General features: G+C 43.1%; 1 protein-coding gene across 1 annotated transcript; it reads right to left on the bottom strand.

Moving 5' to 3' along the window:
- Positions 1–144: 144 nt before the first annotated feature.
- On the bottom strand, positions 145–23,568 carry Mrps35 (mitochondrial ribosomal protein S35). Its single transcript, XM_070038080.1, has 8 exons — positions 23,385–23,568; positions 22,861–22,907; positions 20,799–20,966; positions 18,875–18,935; positions 15,010–15,149; positions 9,990–10,099; positions 9,661–9,730; positions 145–1,280 (listed from the first exon to the last, which is right to left on the bottom strand). The coding sequence occupies exons 1-8, from the start codon at positions 23,494–23,496 to the stop codon at positions 1,011–1,013; spliced, it is 978 nt and encodes a 325-aa protein (XP_069894181.1). The 5' UTR covers positions 23,497–23,568; the 3' UTR covers positions 145–1,010.

Here is a 23,568-nt window from a genome sequence, read left to right as displayed (position 1 = left end):
CATTTGCATCCCTCTTCCACTACTGCCTATTTACAAGTCTGATCACGGACTTTGAGCCTTGATCCTAGGATATTAGCCTCCCAAGTTACAGGTGTGAGCTACCACTTCCCAGATATACAAACATTTTAGCAAACGAACTCAAAATTTCTTTCTTTTTTACTTGGCGGTACTAGCATTTGAACTTAGAACCTTGCACTTGCTGTGTTGTGATCCAGCCCTTGAGCCATTCCTCCAGCTCTTTTTTGCTTTAGTTGTTTTTCACTTAAGGTCTCACATTTGTCTAGGCTGGCCTGGCCTATGATCCTCCTCTTTATGCTTCCTGTAAAACAAGGATTACAGGTGTGTGTATTATGCCCAACTTTAAATTCCTCTGTTTTCTTTTTGTATTTGAATTAGGGCTTGAACTCAGGGCCTGGGCACTGTCTCAGAGCTTTTTCTGCTCAAGGCTAGTGCTAGCAAAAAAAGCAATACCAATATATGAGGATAAAAACATGGCAATGACAAAAATATATATTAAATTCATCCCATAGAAAAAAATTCAAAACACTTCAGAGCCAGAGAAATCAAAGTGACCCTCTCATTATTTAAATTATTCCAATGTACAGAGTAGAAAACTTTGAAATAACTATTGTCATTGTACATAAACATGAAAGGGATTTTATTTTTGTGCAAGTACTGGGGCTTAAACTCAAGGCCTAGGAGCAGTTCCTGAACTTTTTCACTCAACGCTGGCATTCTACCACTTGAACTACAGTGCCACTTCTGGCTTTTGCTAGTTAATTAGACATAAAGATTCTCACTGACTTTGCTGCCTGGGCTGTCTCTGAACCACGATCCTTTAGATTTCAGCCTCTTGAGTAGCAAGGATTATAGATGCGAGCACCAGTACCTGGCTGGATGGGATTAATTTCAGTGCTGACATGAAACTGTGATTTTTAAATCTTTTCATTATATACTGATTACCTAGGTCCTAAAATGTATAAATCAAAGCCTATTTTCGACTTCATTCTTCATGTCAAATTTAATAGTCTCTTCACTGATTCTTTGTACTGGGAAAGGATTGCTTCATTCTCCCCGTCATTCTTCAGGCTCACGACACACTTCATGTACTCTTTGACTTCCTTGGTGCCAAGCAGCTCTTCCCTTGTCACTTCCCCGTCCTTCTCTGCAGCTCTAATTTGTTGCAGTGTCTCCAGGACATTTCTTTCCGAAGAGCTATTTTTCCATACATACTCATCCATGTCTCCTTCTGTCTTATTTTTTTCCCATTCTTCAGTTTTCTGAAAGAAAGAAAAAAAAAGGGGGGGAGGGAAGTGCTTCTGAATTCTGAGAAATAGTATCTGTAGCTATGGGCTATTTGTTGTTATTGTTTATCTGCCTGAACTGGAGCTTGAACTCAGGGCCAAGTTGCTGTCCCTTAGCTTCTTTGCTCAAGGTTGGTGCTCTACCACTTGAGCCACAGTTCCACTTTTGGCTTTTTGCTAATTAACTGGAGCTATGCGGTATCTCTCGTATTTGTCTGCCTGAGCTGAATATAAATGGTAACAGTTCTCAGCTAGCTGAGCTGCGAGAATTACAAGAGTGAGCTTCTGGTGCCTGGCTAACAAGAGGCTGGCACCCTACCATTTGAGCCATGCCTCTACTTCTAGATTTTTGGTGGCCAATTTCAGCTGAGTCCACAGACCTTTCTGCCTGGGCTGGCTTCAAACCCAGATTGTTAGATCTCAACTTCTTGAGTTGCTAGAATCACAAGTGTGAGCCACTACACTTGGCTACAATTAAGTTTAATGAAATTAAAGTATCAAGTCCATGTACACATTTGTACACAATAGGTGGCTTTTGTTATAATGACCTCCTGCCTTCCCGAATTTTGTTTTATTATACTCTTTATTTTCTGTTTCCACAGGATAAAGAATGTCTTGTTTAGTCTTGATTTAAAAAAAAAATCATGCTATTCTAGGGCAGATTATTCAGGTTGGTGATTGAACTGGAGCTGTAACATTCTGAGAACATCAGCAACACAGCTAGTATGCTCTAGTCAAGGCGTGCTGAAGAACAGGCACATTCTTTTCATGTTAACATCATCTCCAGAGCTATGAGGTGGTGAAGAATCCTCCCCTAGACTGAGTAAGGATTCTTGAAGGTATTATGAGTGGTATATCCATAACTGGGCATAGTGGCACATGCTCATAATCCCAGCAACTCAGGAGGGTGGAGACATGGGGATTATGCAGCTCAGGAAAAGTTAGGTCTTACTTTAGAAACAAAATACAAAAGCAAAGCAAGAAATACTGTATTATCTCTTAAAAAGAATCCCATTGAAGGAGCCCCACCTAGGAGTACAAGGCTCAGGTTCTTCGAACATCCTGCTCATTCCCAGCTTCCCCCCCTTCGCCCCACTTTTTTTTTTTTTTTTTTGCCAGTCATGGGGTTTGAACTCAGGGCCTGGGAACTGTATATGAGCTTCTTTGGCTCAAGGCTAGTGTTCTACCACTTGAGCCACAGCTCCCCTTCAGGCTTTTTTCTGTGGTACTGAGGAATCGAACCCAGGGCTTCATGCATGCTAGGCAGGCACTCTACCACTGAGCCAAATTCCCAGCCTTAGTCCCCCTTTTACAGGAGTCCATGAACAAAGAAAAAAACAAAAGCCAAGGACGTAGCTAGGGGAAGAGTGCTTGCTTAGCAAAGCCAGGACCTGAACTGGATCTCTAGTACTACTGAAATGAACAAAAACAAAAACAAATATCCCCAAAGACAGGGTTTGGAGGTATGAGTCAGTTGGTAGAGTACGAGCAAAGGGGCAAAAGCACCCTGAGTCCTGAGCCCAGGCCTCCACCCAAACATCCAGAAAGAAACATGGGGACAATGGGTCCAGTCAGAGGCAGAGGATCTAATCAGTAGGACCCAGAAATGGTCAGAAGAAATCCCCTGGAGTCTTCAGACTCAGTATTTGTCCTTTAGAGAAATCAGTAAAGACACAGGATATCTGGAGGGTCTCTACTCTGACTCCTAAATTCCTGAGCCCAAGTGGAGAGTCTGTTCTCTTGCTCCTGAGCCATGTTGTCCCTCAAACTGAATTTATAGTTAGGGATAATAGCCTAGCTTATGTTTAAGAAATAACATGAGCCGGGCGCCAGTGGCTCACACCTGTAATCCTAGATCTCAGGAGGCTGAGATCTGAGGAACATGGTTCAAAGTCAGCCTGGACAGGAAAGTCCATGAGACTCTTATCTTCAATAAACCACTAGGAAACCAGAAGTGGCTCAAGTGGTAGAGCGCTTGCCTTGAACAGAAGAACTAAGGGACAGCACCCAGGCACAGAGTTCAAGCCCTACAACCAACCAAAAAACCCCCCAAAAACATGTCCAGGTCTGGGGAGGTGGCTCAGTGGTAGAGTGTTTGCCTTGCATGTATGAGGCCCTGGATTCGATTCCTTAAAACCACATAAACAGAAAAAGCCAGAAGTGGCGCTGTGTGTCAAGTGATAGAGTGCTAGTCTTGAGTGGAAGAGTGAAGGACTGCACCCAGGCTGTCCAGAACATGTCCAGGTAAACCAATCCTATGTCCTTTCTTTGTCTGGTAGGAAAGATTTTTTTTTTGAAGCATCTACACTTGAGATTTATTAATAGCCATGGTGAGAGAGAAAGAGACAGTTAATTGTCAATTGGTATTTTAGGTGTTAAAAGAGGAAAGTTGTTTTTGCTTTTCTTTTGGTTTTGTGCTGGTAGTAGAATTTGAACGCAAGGCCTCACATTCTTCTTCTTATTATTATTTATTTATTTTTGTCAGTCATAGGGCTTGAACTCAGGGCCTGAGTGCTGGTCCCTGAGCTCCTTTGCTCAAGGCTAGCTAGTGCTATACCACTTGGGGCCACAGCACTACTTCTGGTTTTCTGTAATTGGAGGTAAGAGCCTCACAGACTTTTCTGCCTGGGTTGACTTTGAATCATGATACTCAGATTTCAGCCTCCTGAGTAGGAGGGAGCTACCAGTACTTACTAAGGCCTCTCATTCTTGCTAAGCTTTTTCCCTCAAGCCTGGGATTATACCATCTGAACCACAGCTCCATTTCTGGCTTTCTGCTGACTAACTTAAGTGATAAAGTCAGCACATTCTGTAATAACAAAGTAACATACTAAGATCTCATGTACAACTCCATTTGGTAAAGACATGAATCATGATCCACTATTCATGACTACAAACAAGGCACTGTGCCATGAGGAAAACTGTTAAGCCATTAAAAAAATCCTAGGGGCTGGGAAGGTGGCTCAGTGGTAGAGCGCTTGCCTTGCATGCATGAGGCCCTGGGTTTGATTCCTCAGTGCCATATAAGCAGGAAAAAAAAGCCGGAAGTGGCGCTGTGGCTCAAGTGGTAGAGCGCGAGCTGAAGAGCTGAGGGACAGCGCCCAGGCCTAGAGTACAGGCCCCACGACTGGACCCCCCCCCAAAAAAAATCCTAAGCTGGGTGCCAGTGGCTCACACCCGTAATCTTGGCTACTCAAGAAGCTGAGATCAAGAGATCATGGTTTGAAGCCAGCCTGAGCTGGCTGGAGATTCATATCTCCACTTAACTAGCACAAAGCCAGGAGAGGTGTGACTCAAGTGGTAGAGCACCAACCAACCTTGAGGGAAAAAACAAGTTCACGAGGACCTAATTTCAACCCCAGTGTATGTAGACACACACACACACACACACACACACACACACACACACTCACTCTCTCACTCAAAAAACATGCAAATCAGAAAACACAGGTAGAGAAAAATATTTATAGTGGATTAAAAGCAAAAGTTATTGCAATGCTAAATTCTAACCTAGTACGCCAAGAAATTCAATTAGATTTAGATGTGTGTATGTGTGTGTGCGTGCGTGCGTGCGTGCGTGTGTGTGTGTGTGTGTGTGTGTGTGATTGAAATCAGGTCCTCGTGCTGTTGTTTGGCTTTCTTCCAGAAAGAACGCAAAGCCTCCTGAGTAGCTAAGATTATAGGCAGGAATGAGCCACTGGCACACATCTTGGAGTTTTTTGTTTTTTGCCCATCCTGGGGCTTGAACTCAGGGCCCAGGGAACTGTCCCTGAGCTCCTTTTGCTCAAGGCTAAGACTACCACTTACGCCACAGTGCCTCTTCCGGCTTTTTCTTGTGTTTATGGAACTGAGGAATCGAACCCAGGGCTTCATGAATGCTAGGCAAGTACTCTACCACTAAGCCACATTCTCAGCCCCTTGAATTTTTTTTTTTAAATGATTAAACAGTTTTCCTGCATCTATAGCACAATGCTTTAAGAGTCTAGAGTTCATCTGCTCAGGTTAGCTTTGAACTGAGATCCTCAGATCTCAGCTTCCTAAGTAGCTAGGTTTATAGGCAAGAGTCACCAGTGCCTGGCATTAATTTAGACAGTTTTTCTGAATGCTAATATGTGAGACAGTGTAACAATCTAGGAGCTGCTGGGTTCCTCTGGCATGTTCCTCAACTGGGGATTTTTTTCCTGTTAGGTCTCAACCTTTGTAACTAAGAAATAACTGACCGTAAGTATCTTTTTTTGTGTGTATGTACCCAGTCCTGGGGCTTCAACTCAGGATCCGGGCACTGTCCTTGAGTTTCTTTTGCTAAAGGCAAGTGCTTTACCACTTTAGACATAGCTACATGTCCAAGTTTGTGCTGGTAAACTGAAAATATGAGTATCATGGACTTTCCTGTCCAGACTGGCTTTGAACCACAATCCTCAAATCTCAGCCTCCTGAGTAGCTAGGATGGCAGGGATAAGCCACAAGCATCCAGCTTAGCGTCTGTTTCCTTAGACTTCTGAGAGTAAGTGTCTTTTAGTGACCTCTCAGTTCTGACATAACGGGGTTCTGAGGCATCGCTGGGCCCCTCCAGCAGAAGCCTGTGCTTTGTGAAAGGTGCGCCCACTTGAGTCAGCTTTGATGCTATAGAGTCTTGAAGATTTTACAGCAGTAACATTCCTGTACAGGAGCTTCCATGAATGCTTTTTCAGCTGAGTCCCAACTACTTTCCTCTCAATGCTACTTAGAAGCGACCATGGAACAATGAAGAAGCCAAGGGACACAAATATTTGAGGATTAAGTGCTCGGAGGCTAGCATATAAAAAATAATAATGCAACGATGTATTAAGCAGGGCTCTCTATAAATACAGGATTGGATGCCAAGTATAACACCAGTATCAAGCTTGAATTCCCTGCTGGTGAAGGAAAAAAGAATTCTGATTCAATAAAAATTCTGTTCTGCAAACCTTCATGGCTGATCTTCATTCTTTTAAAGCTTCTTCCCTGATGGTGCTTGTTTAGAAAGGCCTACGAGTTGCTCTTAATGTAGGAATTCTTTAATTATGTGTATCTGTGCTATGGGGCTCCTTGTTCTCGCCTCAAGTCATTAGCACGGTAGATGTCATGCATGAATCTAGAATAAGGGCTGGTTGGGTCCTAAGTCACAGATTTCCCAAGAAGAACCCAGTCAGTCAACTTTCACTGAGTTCATTTATGGCTGCCATTTCCTTTTGTAGGGGGAGGGATGCATTTTACAGGCTGCACGGCAAGAATGGAAACTGGCTGGTTTGATTGCTTGTGATTAACTCTCAGAAACAGCAGCTATGGAGCTATAGCTAATGCAACCATGCTGCTGGTTCAAAGGGACAGTGACTGTCTGATGTCCACGGTGTTTCTTAAATCCACTGACAGGAAGATTACCTGCTGCTGTGATGCTGCTCCTGAAGCCAGAGGAATGAGAGGAAAGAGAATACTGCCACCCCCGCCCCTACACAAAAGCAAGTCCTGCTGTCTGTATGTTTTTCTTTTTTTTTTTTTTTGGGGGGGGGGTCCGGTCATGGGGCCTGAACTCTGGGCCTGGGTGCTGTCCCTCAGCTCTTTAGCTCAAGGCTAACACTCTACCACTTGAGCCACAGCGCCACTTCCGACTTTTTTCATTTTGCTTATGTGGTGCTGAGGAATCGAACCCAGGGCCTCAGGCATGCAAGGCAAGCCCTTTACCACTGAGCCACCTTCCCAGCCCCATGTATGTTTTTCTTAGGTGCTTAGCTAGCTCACTCAAGGCTAGGTGCTCTACCACTCGGGCCACAGCTCTACTTCCTCAGCTTTTTTCCCAGTTAATTGGAAAATTCTTGCCCAAGCTGGCTTCAAACTGTGACCCAGAGGGCCACAAATAGCTAGGATTATAGGTGTGAGCCACTGATGCCCAGCTACTTTTTGTTTTAATATTCAAAAAACATTTTCTTTTTTTTATTTTAAATTTTTTTTATAATTTTTTGTGAACATACTGTACAGAGGCATTACAATTACATGGGCAACATAATGAGTCCATTTCTTATCAAGCATTGCAGTCTCCTCCTTTGTTTACCCTTCACATCCCTTCCCAGCCTCCCCTAACCCCTCAACAAAAAACATTTTCTTTTATTATTATAAATGTGATGTATAGAAGATTTAGAGTTAGGTAAACAGCACATTTCTTTTTGGACAATGTCACCTCTTTCTTTGCTCTTAAATAATTTGAAATAAAACTTTTCCTTCTCCACTTGCTACTGCCCTGTGTTAAATGGCTTTGTTTAACACCAATGAAGATGCCTTGAGCAGTCTGAAGAACAGCTCTATCACAAGACCTCAGGCTTGAATCCTAGGAATTAGTTTCTTCACTAAATGGCTAATAGTTGCATGTGCCCGTGCATGCACATGTGAATGCCAATACTAGGATTTGAACTTAGAGCCTGTGGCAGCTCAGATTGGTTTGCTCAGCTGGTGCTCTACTATTTGAGACACACTTCCAACCTGGCCTTCTGTGGGTTATTTCAGAAATGGGAGTCTTACAGAGTTTTCTACCAGGGTTGACTTGACCCATGATCCTCTAGATCTCAGCTTCCTGAGTAGTGAGGATTACAGGACAGAGCGCCCGCACCAGGCTGACATGGAACATTCTTACCACTATATAGTAGTCTATTGCATCTTTGTCTCACTACCACTTCTACATTGTTGTAGCTCTAAAGTTCACAAAACAACAAATCGAAAGCCCGTGTGGTGGCACACACACACAGAAACCCAGCAATTAGGAGGCTCAGGCAGGAGGATCATGAGTTCAGCGCCAGTCTAGGCTAGCATTACATAGAAAGACCCTGTCTCAACTTCTCTATCTAAATCTAAGTTCTCTATACATTGAAGAGTCTCTCTAGTTAACTCTATTAAAATGTTCCTAATATAAAATGCTGCTCAGTGCCTAGGTATTTGGAATGCAAACTAATTTTTAAGTAATATTAATATTTACCTAAAATTAAAAAATTAATGTTTAAAACTTTGAGGCCAGGCACTGTGTCTCACACATGTAATCCTAGCTGAGGACTATAGGAGGCTGAGAGCTGAGGATTCTGGTGCAAAGCCAGCCTGGCAGATGTGTCCAAGAAACTCTTTTTTTTTTTTTTTTTGGGTCTGGTTGTGGGGCCTGAGCTCTGGGCCTGGGCACTGTCCCTCAGCTCTTCAGCTCAAGGCTAGCGCTCTACCACTTGAGCCACAGTGCCACTTCCGGCTTTTTTCTTTTTGCTTATGTGGTGCTGAGGAATCGAACCCAGGGCCTCAGGCATGCAAAGCAAGCACTCTACCACTGAGCCACCTTCCCAGCCCAAGAAACTCTTATCTACAATTAATCAGCAAAAAGCTGGATGTAGAGGTACAGCTCAAGTGGTAAAGCTCCAACTTTGAGAAAAAAGCTAAGGAAGAGAGCATAGCCCTGAGGCTTTTTTTTTTTTTTTTTTTTTGGTTGGCATGGGGCTTGAACTCTGGGCTTGGGCGCTACTCCTGCACTCTTCAGCTCAAAGCGAGCACTCTGCCGCTTGAGCCACAGCACCACTTCCGGTCTTCTAGTGGTTAATTGGAGATAAGAGTCTCATGGACTTTTCTGCCCGGGCTGGCTTTTTTTTTTGGGGGGGGGGGGGGGGGGAGTCCGGTGGTGGGGCCTGAGCGCTGTTCCTCAGCTCTTCAGCTCAAGGCTAGCTCTCTACCACTTGAGCCACAGCGCCACTTCCGGCTTTTTTTCTTTTTGCTTATGTGGTGCTAGGGAATCAAACCCAGGGTCTCATGCATGCAAGGCAAGCACTCTACCACTGAGCCACCTTCCCAGCCCTAAAATAATTTTTTAATCAAATAAAAACTTACATGTTTTCCAAGAAAAGTGAGAAACATCATTTAAGGGTCTTTAGGCATATGGCAGTCCAGTCCTGTGAGTGAGTGAATAATCTAACTCAAGATGCCTGCTTTTGGCCCCAGAAGCTCTGTAGGACATTTTATGCGTTCTTAGTGGTTACAAAATACCCAAGTGAGTACTTACATGAGACCTTTTTGTTCTTTTTGATGGTCATGGGGGCTTGAACTCAGGGCCTGGGTGTTGTCCCTGAGCTTTCACACTCAAGACTAGTAGTGTACCACTTTGAGCCACAGCGCCACTTCTGGTTTTCTGGTAGTTAATTAGAGATAAGAGTCTCACACAGACTTTCCTGACTAGGTTGGCTTTGAACCATGATCCTCAGATCTCAGCTTCCTAAGTAGCAAGGATTACAGGCATGACTTACTGGCACCTGGCTTACCTGACACCTTAGCGTGATCTAAATTAAACTTACAAAATCATTAAATGTACACATACACTTACCCAAGACTCATGGTATAAAACTGTCAGCAGGTACATCGCATAATCATAGTTCTGTCTCTTTAAAGGGCACCTTTAAAAAAAGGAAAAGAAAGTCAAATTCTACAAACTCAGTACCTAAGCACATTTGTCAAAGGGGTCATCTACTAAAATGCTGTTTTTAGAATAGTCTGGGTAGCTCATTAACTGAGGATTTAAAAAGTCTGGAGTTATTATTATTGTTGTATTGCTTAAACTGGGGCTTGAACTCAGGCCCTAGGTGCTCTCCCTCAGCTTTCTCACTCAAGGCCGGCACTCTACCATTTGAGCCACTGCCCTACTTCTTTTCTTACCTATCTGTTTTGATAGTAAGTATATCCGTGGTCTTGCAATATTGGTTTCCTACAAGTTTAGTAAGTTTCTTCTTTGCGTGGTCATCTAAATTCAAACTGGAAAGTTTAACCTTAAAACAAAACAGGAAAAACAATTATTGAAACAGTAATTTCATGTAATGAAAACAAGTAGCAGTATTATATTACTTACTTGTATTAATATTAACCCCACTAAAAACAAACAAACAAACAACAAACCTCTCCAAACCCTTCTCTATACAGTTAGTGGTTTGAATACATTATGAAGCTGATTTTCCTAACAGAAAAGGGGAACAAAAACCAAAAAACAAGCCGGGCGCTGGTGGCTCACGCCTGTAATCCTAGCTACTCAGGAGGCTGAGATCTGAGGATCGCGGTTCAAAGCCAGCCCGGGCAGGAGAGACCGTGAGACTCCTATCTCCAATAAACCACCAGAAAACCGGAAGTGGCGCTGTAGCTCAAGTGGTAGAGCGCTCGCCTTGAGCTGGAGCTGAGGGACAGCGCCCAGGCCCAGAGTTCAAGCCCCACGGCCGACAAAACAAACAAACAAACAAACAAAAAACCCAAAAAACATTAGAAGTAAACTTAGTATCTTTCCTGAAAGAACTGGTAATCCTCTAAAGTAAGTAAACTCAAGGACATCTGAGATGCACCAATAGAGTTTAACTAACAAAGGTGGATTATAGAAATAAGTGGATAAAACATAATTGCTTTAAGGCTGGGCGTGCTGGTACACATCTATAATTCCAATTACTCAGGAGTCAGACAGGAAGATCCTGGTTGGAAGCTAGCCAGGACAAAGTTGGTGTGAGACTCTACCTGAAAAACAAATTAAAATCAAGAGGAGCAGGGCACTGGTGGCATGCTTGTAAATCCTATTTAAGGATTGCACTTGGAAGCCAGGCAAGGCAGACAAATCTATGGCTCTTATCTCCAATGGATCAGCAAAAAGCCCAAAGTAGAGGCATGGTTCAAGGAGTTAAGTGCCAGCCTTGATCAAAAAGACAAGTAAGAGCACACAGCCGTGAGTTCACCCTCCAATACTAGTAAAAGAAAAAAAACAAAAACAAAAGGACTGGCTATATGGCTCAGGACGCAAGCAGGTACAATGCCTGAGGTCCTGAGTTTATGTAATGCACAATACTGCAAGGGAAATCCTCTTCTGTGCAATTCTGAAATATACATCACTGCCAACAGTTAGGGGACGTTTGCTGAGAAGGCCTTACAATGTAGCCTATGCTGGTCTTGAACATGTGATTCTCTCCCCTCAATCTTCTGAGTGTGGGGATTATAGGTGTGTGCCATCATACCTAGCTGGGACATTTACTTTTAAAACATAGATATCTTTTGAAGGTTGGAATATTATATAAAGGAAGGATCAAAACATTTAAAAATAATTCAGCTCAACATTTTTCAAAAGTTAAAACTAATCTCAGACTTAAGAATTTTTTAAAGACTGGGTAGAGGGTGTTCTTAGCATATAAGGCCCTGGGTTCAATTTCTGGAACAAAAGAAACATTTTTTTTTTTTAGGTCATGGGGCTTGAATTCTGGGCCTGGGCGCTGCTCCTGTGCTCTTCAGCTCAAGGTTAGTGCTCTTCCACTTCCAGTTTTCTACTAATTAATTGGAGATAAGAGTCTCACAGACTTTCCTGCCTGGGCTGGATTCGAACCACAATTCTCAGATCTCAGCTTCCTAAGTAGCTAGGATTATAGGTGTGAGCCACTGGTGCGTGGCTTTTATTCCTTTTTTTTTTTCTTTTTTAAAAAGTCATGTCCTGAGACAAGGTAGCCAGGCTGATCTGGAACTGACTGATCAAGAATGGCCTATCTCAGCCCCCAGCACACTCAATTCTAAATTTGGATTTTTTTTTTCTTGTCAGTGCTAGGTGGAACTTCACTCCAGGTTGGTGCTTTACCACTTGAGAGACATCTCTAGTTCTGGCTTTTTGTTGGTTAGAGATAAGAGTCATGGATTTATCTGAGCTGGCTTTGAACTGTGATCCTCAGATCTCAGCCTCCACAGTGGCTAGGATTATAAACATGAGGCCACCAGCATTTAACAACACATTAAAAAAAATGGTAGCAATGCTAGTATTTCATATTCATATGAACACCTTGATGTTAAAAACTAAGAGTTTATGCCAGAAACTCCATGGTTCAAGAAACTGTGGCACAGTCTGCCCCCTGGTGGATGCATGGGTACTACAAAACTAGCCTTAATTGGGGATCCCCTGACATAAAGGCTGTGTGCCACCTTCTTTCATCAAAATTCTAAAGAATCCTCAAGACGCTTTTTTTCCAAGTTGTTATTTTTCAAGAATATATATTATGCTATTTCCATAATATCCCCCAAATAACAGTGATGCTTCAAATTACAAGTGAAGGTAACATGATAGTGGCGCTTATTTTTTCTTTACCTATATGCCAACTGGATGTAGTTAGTGCAAGTCTGGTATTGCATGTAAGACACGAACAAGGTTAAGCCTCCGCAAGACTCAGTTTCCGCGGAGTAAGTTCATACACAGGCTTTTTGCCAGAAATAAATCAGAATGGCAGCACTTTTAAAGGGAAGTGCCTGTGGCTCACGCCTGTAATACTAGCTACTCAGGCAGCTGAGGTTTAATGATCATGTTTGAAGCCAGGCTGGGCATGAAAGTCTGTGAGATCCTTACCTCCAATTAATAAACAAAAGCTGGAAGTGGAGCTTTAGTGGAAGAGCACTAGCATTGAGCAAAAGAGGCCAAATGAGAGAGAATAGCCCCAAGTTCAAACTCCAGCACCAGCACAAAAACAAACAACAAAAAGAGAAAATAAAAAAAATGAAACCTGTGCTGAGCACCAGTGGCTGATGCCTGTAATGCTAGCTACTCAGGAGGCTGAAATCTGAGGATTGTGGTTCAAAGCCAGCCCAGGCCGGAAAGTCCATGAGACTCTTGTCTCTAATAAACCACCAGAAAACCAGATGTGGCACTATGACTCAAGTGGTAGAGCACTTGCATGAGCTGAAGAGCTCATGGACAGCTCCCAGGCCCAGAGTTCAAGCCCCACAAATGACAAAAAAATACCCCAAAATACAAAAAATCCAAACCAAAAACCTGTTAAAATTGTTTTAAGAAGCACCATCAGGGGTTGGGGGAGATGTAGAGTGGGAGTCTGATGGGGTGCACTCTACGCACATTTGGATACATCACAAGATGTAATATGTACTCATATATATATATATATATATATATATATATATATATACGTATATATATGTTCATAATGAGAAACGAATTAAAATTTAATTGTAAAAGGTTAGAATAAATGCATTTTCTTCATTTATTTGGATTCTGCCATTCTAACAAAGTGCTTCCAATGCTTTCCCCACTAGTATTACTTTTTGCTAGTAGTAACTCTTGTTTTTTGGGGTGTTTTTTTTGCCTTTGGTGCAGGTACTGGGGTTTGAACTCAGGGTCTTGCATTTTCCCTTAGCTTTTTCACTTAAGAAAGACACTCTACCACTTGAGCCACAGCTCTACTTCAAGCTTTTGGCTTGTTGTTTTTTGAGTCTCATGGACTTTCCTGCTCCAGTGGGCTTTGAACCAGCATCCTCAGTAGCTAGGACTACAGGCGTGAACTCCAAGCCCTGGGGTACATCTCTTGATTTTTTATGTCTTTTTTTTTTTTTTTAATGCTTTTCAAATGGCTTGTCAGGGGCCCACTTTCTTTTTTAATTTCCCCCAATGGTAGACTGATATGAAGCCCAATAATATTACAACCAAGTTTTCTACCAGGTAAGTATCTCCCAATAATGTTTATTCTACTTGCTCCTCACCACTACACTGCCTCATTATGCTGGGCTGCAACGCTGGGCCCATGTTCATGACCACCCCTGAGCATGTGGCTATCACCACAGGGATCACTGCACTGCACTGCACTGCGGCCTGACTGTCAGGAAACAGGGGTGAGTCCCAAGGCAGAGGAGAGCCATCACAGCAGGCAATGATACAGAACAGATTCTCGGCCTCACTAGTACTAAATCACATGTTTCAATCCTTTGCAAAATGCTGATTATCAATTATAAAAAATTTAGTGTACCACATGGCAGTATATCAAAGTTGTGAATGTATAGGAAAATAGGACTTTATAGCAATCTGCCTTAAAAAAAAATCCTGCAGAAAATTTGTGATATATAGCAAAAACTACAAGAGTTATATCCTTTGACCTGCATTTTCCCATTCATTTTAGGAATATATACAAATATTAATCCTGAGGATATTCATTTCATTTCTAAATAGCAAAGTATTGAGGTTGAGGATGTAGTTCAAGGGACAGAGCACTTGCCTTGCATGCAGAGGGTCCTGAGATGAATTTAGGAGAGAAATGGGGTGGGGGTAGGGAGAGCAAGTAAGGAAATACATTCATCTCTGTGTACGTAGACATGTACATTTCTATGCATATTATATAGGTATTTATCATCTATCATCCATAATCTATATTTCTATGATCTATCTTTTGTGTGTGTGTGTGCTGGGGCTGAACTCAGGGCCTAGGGTGCTGTGGCTGAACTGCTTTTTCTCAAGGCCAGTGCTTTACTACTTGAGCCATGGAGCCACTTTTGGCCTTTGTCTATTGGAGGTAAGAGTCTCTCTGCTGGAACTGGCTTTGAACCCTGAGCCTCAGATCTCAGCCTCCTGAGTAGCTAGGATTGCAAGCATGAGCCACCAGCACTGGTGATTCTTATCTTTAAAAAAAACCTCTTACCAGCCGCTGGTGTCTCACACTTGTAATCCTAGCTACTCAGGAAGCTGAGATCTGAGCATCGCACTTGGAAGCCAGCTGGGCATACAAATCTAAGAGTCTCTTAACCTCCAATTAACCAGCAAAAATCCAGTGGTAGGGCATCCTTGAGCAAAAAAACCCCAACCAAACAAAAACCTAAGAAATAGCACGGGGTCCCGAGTTCATGCCCCTGTACCAACGCTGCCCTCCCCCACCCCCATGCACACACCTCTTACCCTTAATGTTACTACTCTGGCTTTGGGGTTCCGGATGGATGGTCCTGATGACACATAGTCAGCAGTGTCAATTTCAATAGGAAAATGCTTCTCACATTTCTCATCACTGTCTAGTGCAGCTGGCCACTCAGTGCAGAAATCTGAATATTAAAAGGGTATCAATTATATTTGGCAAGTAAATTCTTTTTTTTTTTTTTTTTGGGGGGTCTGGTCGTGGGGCCTGAACTGGGCCTGGGTGCTGTCCCTCAGCTCTTCAGCTCAATGCTAGTGCTCTACCACTTGAGCCACAGCGCCACTTCCGGCTTTTTTCTTTTTGCTTATGTGGTGCTGAGGAATCGAACCCAGGGCCTCATGCATGCAAGGCAAGCGCTCTACCACTGAGCCACCTTCCCAGCCCCTTGGCAAGTAAATTCTTGTTGTAATGCGTGCTACCTGACAATGTCAAATGAGTGCAACCTACTCTCAGGTCACAGGAAATGAAAGCCTGGAATCTCTTTTGCATTTTACATATATAATCACAACCCTCATCCCTTTTCTTCTTAACTACATTCTAAGTAGAGAATTTTATCAAGAAAATGATTCTGAATATTTCAGGTGTAGCGGGGAATAGTACATTCAGCTAAAAGGAACAATTGCACTGGATTGGAGCTTAGTGGTTCAACTCCCAACACCAAAATTAGACAAAAGGTGGGGAAGCTGGATGCTAGAGACTCAGGTCTGTAACCGTAGCTACTCAGGAGGCCACTGAGGACTGCAGTTCGAAGCCAGCCCAAGCAGAGCAATTTAAGACTCTAGTGGAGCTCAGATGACATAGTACCAGCCTCAAATGGAAAAGCTAAGGAAGAGCTCTACGCCCTGGGTTTAAACCCCAACAGCAACACATGTGGGCACTGACTTGGGTGCACGTGTGTACACAGGGAAGAAAGGGTGGGAGCTTCCAGCACCCCTGCAGTGCTAGTGGCCACCTCTGTGGCCCTGTTTGGGGACAAACTTTTGACAGTCTCAGAATCCCCTTTCCTTCCTCAACGAGCCCCACACTCTAAGAAGAGCTAAAGCAACTGGTTGGCCCTGGTGGAGCCCCTTCCTGTAATGAATCACACTGCAGGACGGGCGGCCAGATATGACCACCAAAGTGACAGTGAGAGGTGCCTTTACCTAAGGTGAAAGTTTCCTAACAGCAGGGATGATATTTAGCTGATATAAAATCAAGCTTTAGGCTTTATTTTAAAACCATGGTCAGAGCGGGGCAATGGTGGCTCACACCTGGAATCCTAGCTACTCAGGAGGCTGACATTTGAGGATCATGGGTCAAAGCCAGCCAGGGCAGAAAAGTCCATGAGATTCTTATCTCCAATTAACTACTCAAACAAAACAACAACAACAAAAAGAAGTGGAGCTGTGGCTCAAGTGATTCAGCCCTAACCTTGAGCAAAAAGCTCAGGGATAATGTCTGGGTCCTGAATTCAAGCTCTGGGACTGGCACAAAAAAAATAAAATAAAACTAGAGTCAGTAACATGTCATTCTAGGTTACAAAGACTCCCTTGATATTGAGAACTAAAATCAATGCTCAGAAATTAAGTAGAGCTCATATCACTCCCTAACCATCCTATTTATAAGATCTATAACTAGCTACTTTAATGAAAAAGCAGTATTTTTGGAATTAGGAAGTTTTTGGCTTTTTTTTGGGCCAGTCCTGGGGCTTGAACTCAGGCTAGCACTCTACCACTTTGAGACACAACTGCACTTCTGGTTTTTCGGTGGCTAATTGGAGATGACAGTCTTATGGACTTTCCTGCCTTGCTGGTTCTGAACTATGATCTTCAGATCTCAGCCTCCTGAATAGTTAGGATTACAGGTGTGTGCCACCAGTGCTTGGCTACCTTTTGACATTTAAAACAATGAACAGCCGGGCTTCAGTGAATGACTCATACCAGTAAACCTAGATCAAGATCATGGTTCACAAAGCTAGCCCAAGGCTTGCCCTGGTGGATAAATGTGAGATTCTTATTTCCAATTAACCAGCAAAAGCCCAACATGGTGGTGTGTCTCAAGTGGTAGAGCACCAGCCTTGAGCAAAAAAGCCAAGGGAGAACACACGGCTTACCTTGAACTGCCATCTCAGTCTCAGACTCCTGAGAAGCCAGAAATACAGGCATGAGTGACTGGGGCCAGGCTAAGTTTGATAATTTCATCAGCACAAATAGATTGTATAAAAGGGTTTCACTGTGCTATTTCATGATACCTTTAAATCGGCATGAATCCACGAGACTTTATTCAAAGGTCCTAACTCTTGAATTAAACTGCAGCAATGACTACCGCTGTGACACAGAAATAACTGGTACAAGTTTATCCCACACACAGTCTAGTATCCATTACATCAAAATACATAAAAATCTATACCTAGGGATCAACATATGTTCAAGCCAGACACCAATAGTTCACACATGTAATCCTAGCTGCTCAGGAAGTCTGGGATCTGGAAGATTGTGGTTCTAAGCCAGGTCAGAGAGCTAAGTACAACAGATTTCATCTTTTAACCAGCAAAGAACTACATTGGAAGCAAGGCTCCAATAATAGAATGACAGCTATGAGCAAAAAAGCCAAATGAGAGCACAAGACCTTGAGCTCTAGCTCTAGTACCAACACAAAACCAACTAACCAAATAAACAAACATTATTCAAAAACATCAGATCATGACCTGGAGGTGCACTCACTCTGTGGATTACTTCTATTAGTTACTCATATACAGACACATGTGAAATGTAAGCATAAACAAACAACTATTAGAATAATAGCATTTCAGGATGAAGTTTAGGGGTAAAAGAGAAGTAGGTGACTTGATTGTCATCATAAACTCTAACTATTTGTATGGCAGTACCAGGGTTTGAAACCAGGGCCCCATACTTGCTGGGTAGGTACTCAACCATTTGAGCCACTCCTCCAATCTTTTATGCTTTATTTTTTCCAAAACAGGGTCTTGCATTTACATCTGGGATGGCCTAGCCAGTGATCCTACTATTTACACTTCCTGCAGAGCTGGAGAGGTGTAACACCATACCTAGCTTTTCACTGGTTGAGATGGGGTTCTCACCAACTTTGGACCCAAGCAGGCCTCAAACTGCAATTCTCCTGCTTTCTACCTTCTCAGCATCTAGGATTACAGATGTGAGCCACCACCACAGTATTTCCTTCAGCCTCATCACATATGCACGTTTGTATTTTTATTTCCCGGCAGTACTGGGTTTTGCATTTATGGCACCGCACTTTATAGGCAGCCATCTACCCCTTCTTCTATGCCCTCAGCCTTTTCACTTTCCCAACTGGATCTCATTTTCTGTTCAAATTGGCCTGGAATATGGCAGGTGAGCATCAGCATACCAAGCTTGTTTGTTGAGATATGGTCTCACAAACTTTTTGCTTAGGTTGTCCTTGGACCATAATCCCGATGACTAGCTAAGATTATAGAGTGAGCCTTTGTGCCTAGCTCATGTATGACTTTCAATAACCCAACATTAAGTCCCTAACTTACCCTTTTTTTGGTTTTCAGAGACAAGGTCTCCATTGTGAGGCCTAGGCTGCTAGCCTTCAATTCCCAGGCCACCTGCCTCAGCCTCCTGCAACCTGGGACTATAATCATGCACCCATTGCCAGTTGGCTTATGGCTTCACTTTAACATTCATAATGCCTTATAGAATAGTGAGCAAATTGGTGCAGATTTAAGATCTAACAATTCACTGAGAGAACAGCTTAAAAGTCTTTTGAAAAAAAGGGAGAAACTGACAAAGCTTTAGAAGACAATTTTATGCTCTTCAATTTTATGCTCAATGTCAATGAAGTTTATATAACTTATAACAAGTCACTTGCCTTTAAGAGCGTCACAGTGCTTCTTGATTGCTACAGGTGTCAAATGGAGAAAGTTGGGAATCTAAAATAGAAAAAGATATAAAAACCATCACTAAATGTCTCTTCTTTCTGAAATAGGATACATGCTGTCAAAAGTGATCTTAAACTCATGAGCTCAGCTGATCCTTCTGCCTCAGTTTCCATAGCCGGAACTACAGGTATGGGTCACCTTACTTGGCTAGCTAAATGTCCTGAAAATATGAAAAAGACAATTTTCTCAGAGAATGAAATTGTAGGCCCCACAGATTTTATTTATGTAGCAAATAAAATCTGACAATAGTTTTACAATATTAGTTCAATGTCAATGTGTTGTCAATTGAAGAATCAAATTTCTTAAAATAGACATTCAGTACTAATATACTCTCCAGTGTCTTCATACAGTGTATATCATTTACTTTTTATCACGCATCTTGTGACACTTATGCTGGAAATGCCAACCTGGTTTTGATTATATTCTTTGGCCATGAACATCCAGGTGTCCATGTAGAGTCCCACAGGAAACTGAGAACAAAGGATGCTTATCATTGTTACATAGTCCCAAAGGTCTACAAAGTCTCACACAGTGGCATTTCCACTTTGTCAACCATAAGTTGTTTTGTTTTTATTTTTGTCAGTCGTGGAGCCTTAACTCTGGGCCTGGGCGCTGTCCCTCAGCTCTTCAGCTCAAGGTGAGCTCCCTACCACTTGAGCCACAGCGTCACTTCCAGTTTCCTGATGGTTTGCTGGAGATAAAGAGTCTCACAGACTTTCCTGCCCGGGCTGGCTTTGAACCGTGATCCTCAGATCTCAGCCTCCTGAGCAATTAGGATTACAGGTGTGAGCCACCAGCATCCAGCTTCAACCATAAACATTTTATGACTTGGATAAATGAATAAAAGCTAGCAAATCTTAACTGAGTAATTGAATGATGTTAGGGATACATTTGTGATGGCACACAGAAGGGCAAGAAAAAGGAAAATTCAATCCTTTTAAAAAAGTAACTTAGGGGCTGGGAAGGTGGCTCAGTGGTAGAGTGCTTGCCTTGCATGCCTGAGGCCCTGGGTTCGATTCTTCAGCACCACATAAGCAAAAAGAAAAAAGCCGGAAGTGGCGCTGTGGCTCAAGTGGTAGAGCGCTAGCCTTGAGCTGAAGAGCTGAGGGACAGCGCCCAGGCCCAGAGTTCAGGCCCTACGACCAGACCCCCCAAAAAAAATAAAATAAAAAATAAAAAAATAAAAAAATAACTTAATAATTAATATTAGTAATTAACAAATAGGCTATTTATATCATTAGTGATTAAGATAGACATATTTAATAAGATTGATATCTGACATTGTTAATTAATCACCATGCAATTGTTTTGACAGTAGATATTAATAATTGATAATTAATAAAGCTTATTTGATGACTTACTGGGAATGGAGGGAAGGTACTCAATACTTACTGATGGACATGTACAGATTTTAACACCCATTCACAACTGTTAACCTCACTACAAACCTGCTATGCGTTCATTTGGAAAGATTGTCTTCTTCAATATTTAATTGCCTGTTGTTTCATGAAATGTTCTCATTTCCAAATTTCAGTGATTTCTGTCTCTAGGAGCACAGTACCCCTTCATCCTATTGTGTCTTCCCTCTCTCTCTCTCATCAGCCTCCTTAGTAGCTAGGATTACAGGAGTGAGCCACTAGTGCTTATCTAATTAATTTAATTCTAAGCTACTTTGAATCTTCCTCACCATGACAAATAAAAACACAGCATTTCTTATTACCTGAAAAAAATGTAATTAAAATGTGGTTAGGCTGCTCTGTGCTGAGCCTTGAGCTATAGGAGGGTAGACAAGAAGGGAAGGTCAGCATTCACTCAGGTATCAGTCCTAGCCAATGAACCAGCAATTTCCCTTACCTTCAAGAGCTCTGTATTTCCCTCCTTTACCAGTGGCACACCCTTCTTTACTGGATAACCCATTCGGATAGGAAGTGGCACCACCGAGGGTTTGAATGGCGCTGCCACGGGGTAAACACTAGGCCAGTCCTGATCAACTGTCATCTTCTCCGTCCTAGGAGGCAGGGCCTGAGATACAAAATACACAAGTATTTTCAAAGTTAAACATAGTAACTTTTTTTTTTTTTGTCAATCATGGGGCTTAAACTCAGGGTTTGGGAGCTGTCTCTGAGCTCTTTTGCTCAAGGCTAGCGCTCTACCACTTGAGCCACAGCACCACTTCCAGTTTTCTGGAGATAAGAGTCTCATGTCCTATCCTGCCCAGTCTGGCTATGAACCATGATCCTCAGATCTCAGCTTCCTGAGTAGCTAGGATTACAGGCATGAGCCACCAGTGCCCAGCTATATTCTTTAACTTTAAAGCAAAAGATACAATTACAAGAAGTATAAAGCAAAAGTATAATACATAAAATCTGACTTCCAACAAATCAGCTGTTGTACATATGAAAAAACAAAAATCAAAAAACACAAGTTCTAAATCTCTGTAATATTACTTCATTATTTCAGTCCTTTTTGGCAAACACGTTCCCACCCCATCCTTCCTCCCCCACTTTTTTTTTGGACCTTTGTGTCAGGTACTAGGGCTTGAGCTCAGGGCCTGGGCACTGTTCATTAGCATTATTGCTCAAATCTCATGCCATATGAAAACAGTTGAGCCATACCTCTAGTTCCAGCTTTTTTGCTGGTTAACTGGAGATAGTCTCATTTTCTGCCTGGGCTGGCTTTGAACTGCAATCTTCAGTTTTCAGCCTCCTGAGTAGCCAAAATTACAGGCATGAGCCAATGATTCCTGACAAAAATCCATTTTTGGTGTTAATATTTCCTTCACTAAAAACTGCTTTGACTTTCAAAACTCTTACATTTTTGCTAACAGTACATTCTGAAATAATATATATATATATATATATATATATATATATATATATATTGCTTGATGGAAATCAAAGTATATCCACATGTATCTATTTTGTATACATGGTCCTGGTATTAAATAGGAGATACCTGGGCACCAGTGGCCCATACCTATAGCCCTGGCTACTCAGGAGGCTGAGATCTGAGGACCAAGGTTCAAAGCCAGCTTGAGCAGACAAATCCAAGAGACTCCTTCTATGCCCTCACTTCTAATTAATGTGGCTTTGTTTTAATTCCTCAGTGACAAACCAATGATGGAGAGATGCCCACAGGCGTGTGATGAGTTAGAATAACGCATACATAAGCATATGTGCTATGCCACTACCAAAACTAGTTCTATGCCCTCACACCTGCTTCCTGGGAGTATATGAGTGCATCTACTTCTTAGAGGTGAACCATTCCCTCAGTATTGTTTTTAACAAGTCCACGCTGGGAGCTGGGACTTCATGCTGGTAATTCTAGTTACTGAGGATGCTGAGGTCTCTCAGGATCACTGTTTGAAGCCATCCTGGATAGGAAAGTCCATAGACTCTTATCTCTAACCATCAAAAAGTGAGACACAGAGGTATGGCCCAAATGGTAGAGTGCCAGCCTTGAGAGAAAAAAATTAAGGGATAGCACTGAGGTTCTGAGTTCAAGTCCCAACACATACAAACAAAAAAGCCAATTATCTTCAACTAAGCCAGTAGTGGATATGTGACTCGAATAGTAGAATGCTAGCCTTGCGCAAAGAAAGTTCAGGACCAGCACTTCGGCCCTAAATTCAAGCCCCAGAGCCAGCATACAAATACACACATGTGCAACCACAACACTGCAGGGTCTGGCCCTTTTGACCTGATCTCCATCAGTTCCCTTTTATGTCACCCGACAATTCTGGACTTTGGGTTGGGGATTTAGCTCAGTGGAGGAGCACTGGCCTAGCCAGTGCAAGGCCCTGAGTTTGGTCCTCAGCACCACAAAAAAAAAAAAAAAAAAGAAAGAAAGAAAAAGAAAAAATAATCATTTCAGACACCATTAAGACAGAATTTAGAAAAGTACGCGAATGATTTACCTTTCTTCTCATCTGCCCGTCACTTCTGGGTGCTCTTTCGGCGGTACCTAAACGACAGCACAATATTGGCACAAAGTTTATAAGGCAGGTTTGTTCCGTACCCCACATTACCCCATAGTCCTGATATGGCTTCCGATGTTCAGGGAAATAGGCATTAAACAACAGTCTCGTCAGCTCAGAGCTGAAAGCATCGTAATGAAACTGGAGTGAGAACCAGGTCAGGAGACTTAGATCGCCGGCCAAACGGAAAGCTTTCTGAGCTCGGCGCCGGTGGCTCACGCCTGGCGTCCTAGCGACTCGGCAGGCTGGGATCTGCGGATCCAGGTTCAAAGCCAGCCCGGCAGAAAGTCCGTGAGACGCTTGCTATCTCCAGCTGAGCACGACGCCGGCAGTGGCGCCGGCCCGGGAGGCTGAGCGCCGGCCGGGAGCGCGGACGCACGCGGAGGACGCGGCCGCCCGGGCCCGTGGCGGCCGGGATTCGGCTCTCACCTCCCCGGAGCCCAGGGCCCGCGGCAGACACTCACGCGCGCGCGGTGCCGCAGCGTAAGCGGCCGAGCTCCCGGCGGCGAAGAAGGCGCGCGGAGTTCTGGCCAACGGCTGCAGACGCAGCCGCTGAGAAAAGGCGGTGGCCGCCATGATCCTAGGATGGCAAGCCGGTGTGGACGGCGCCGCGCATGCCAGAGGACGGGGCCGGGCGTCGGAGCCGGG

This window comes from Dipodomys merriami, unplaced genomic scaffold (genome assembly GCF_024711535.1).
Source record: "Dipodomys merriami isolate MVZ:Mamm:240054 unplaced genomic scaffold, mDipMer1.0.p SCAF_10, whole genome shotgun sequence".
NCBI lineage: Eukaryota > Metazoa > Chordata > Mammalia > Rodentia > Heteromyidae > Dipodomys > Dipodomys merriami.
Note: the sequence above shows the minus strand (reverse complement) of the source record. Positions and strands in the feature narration are given on the sequence as shown.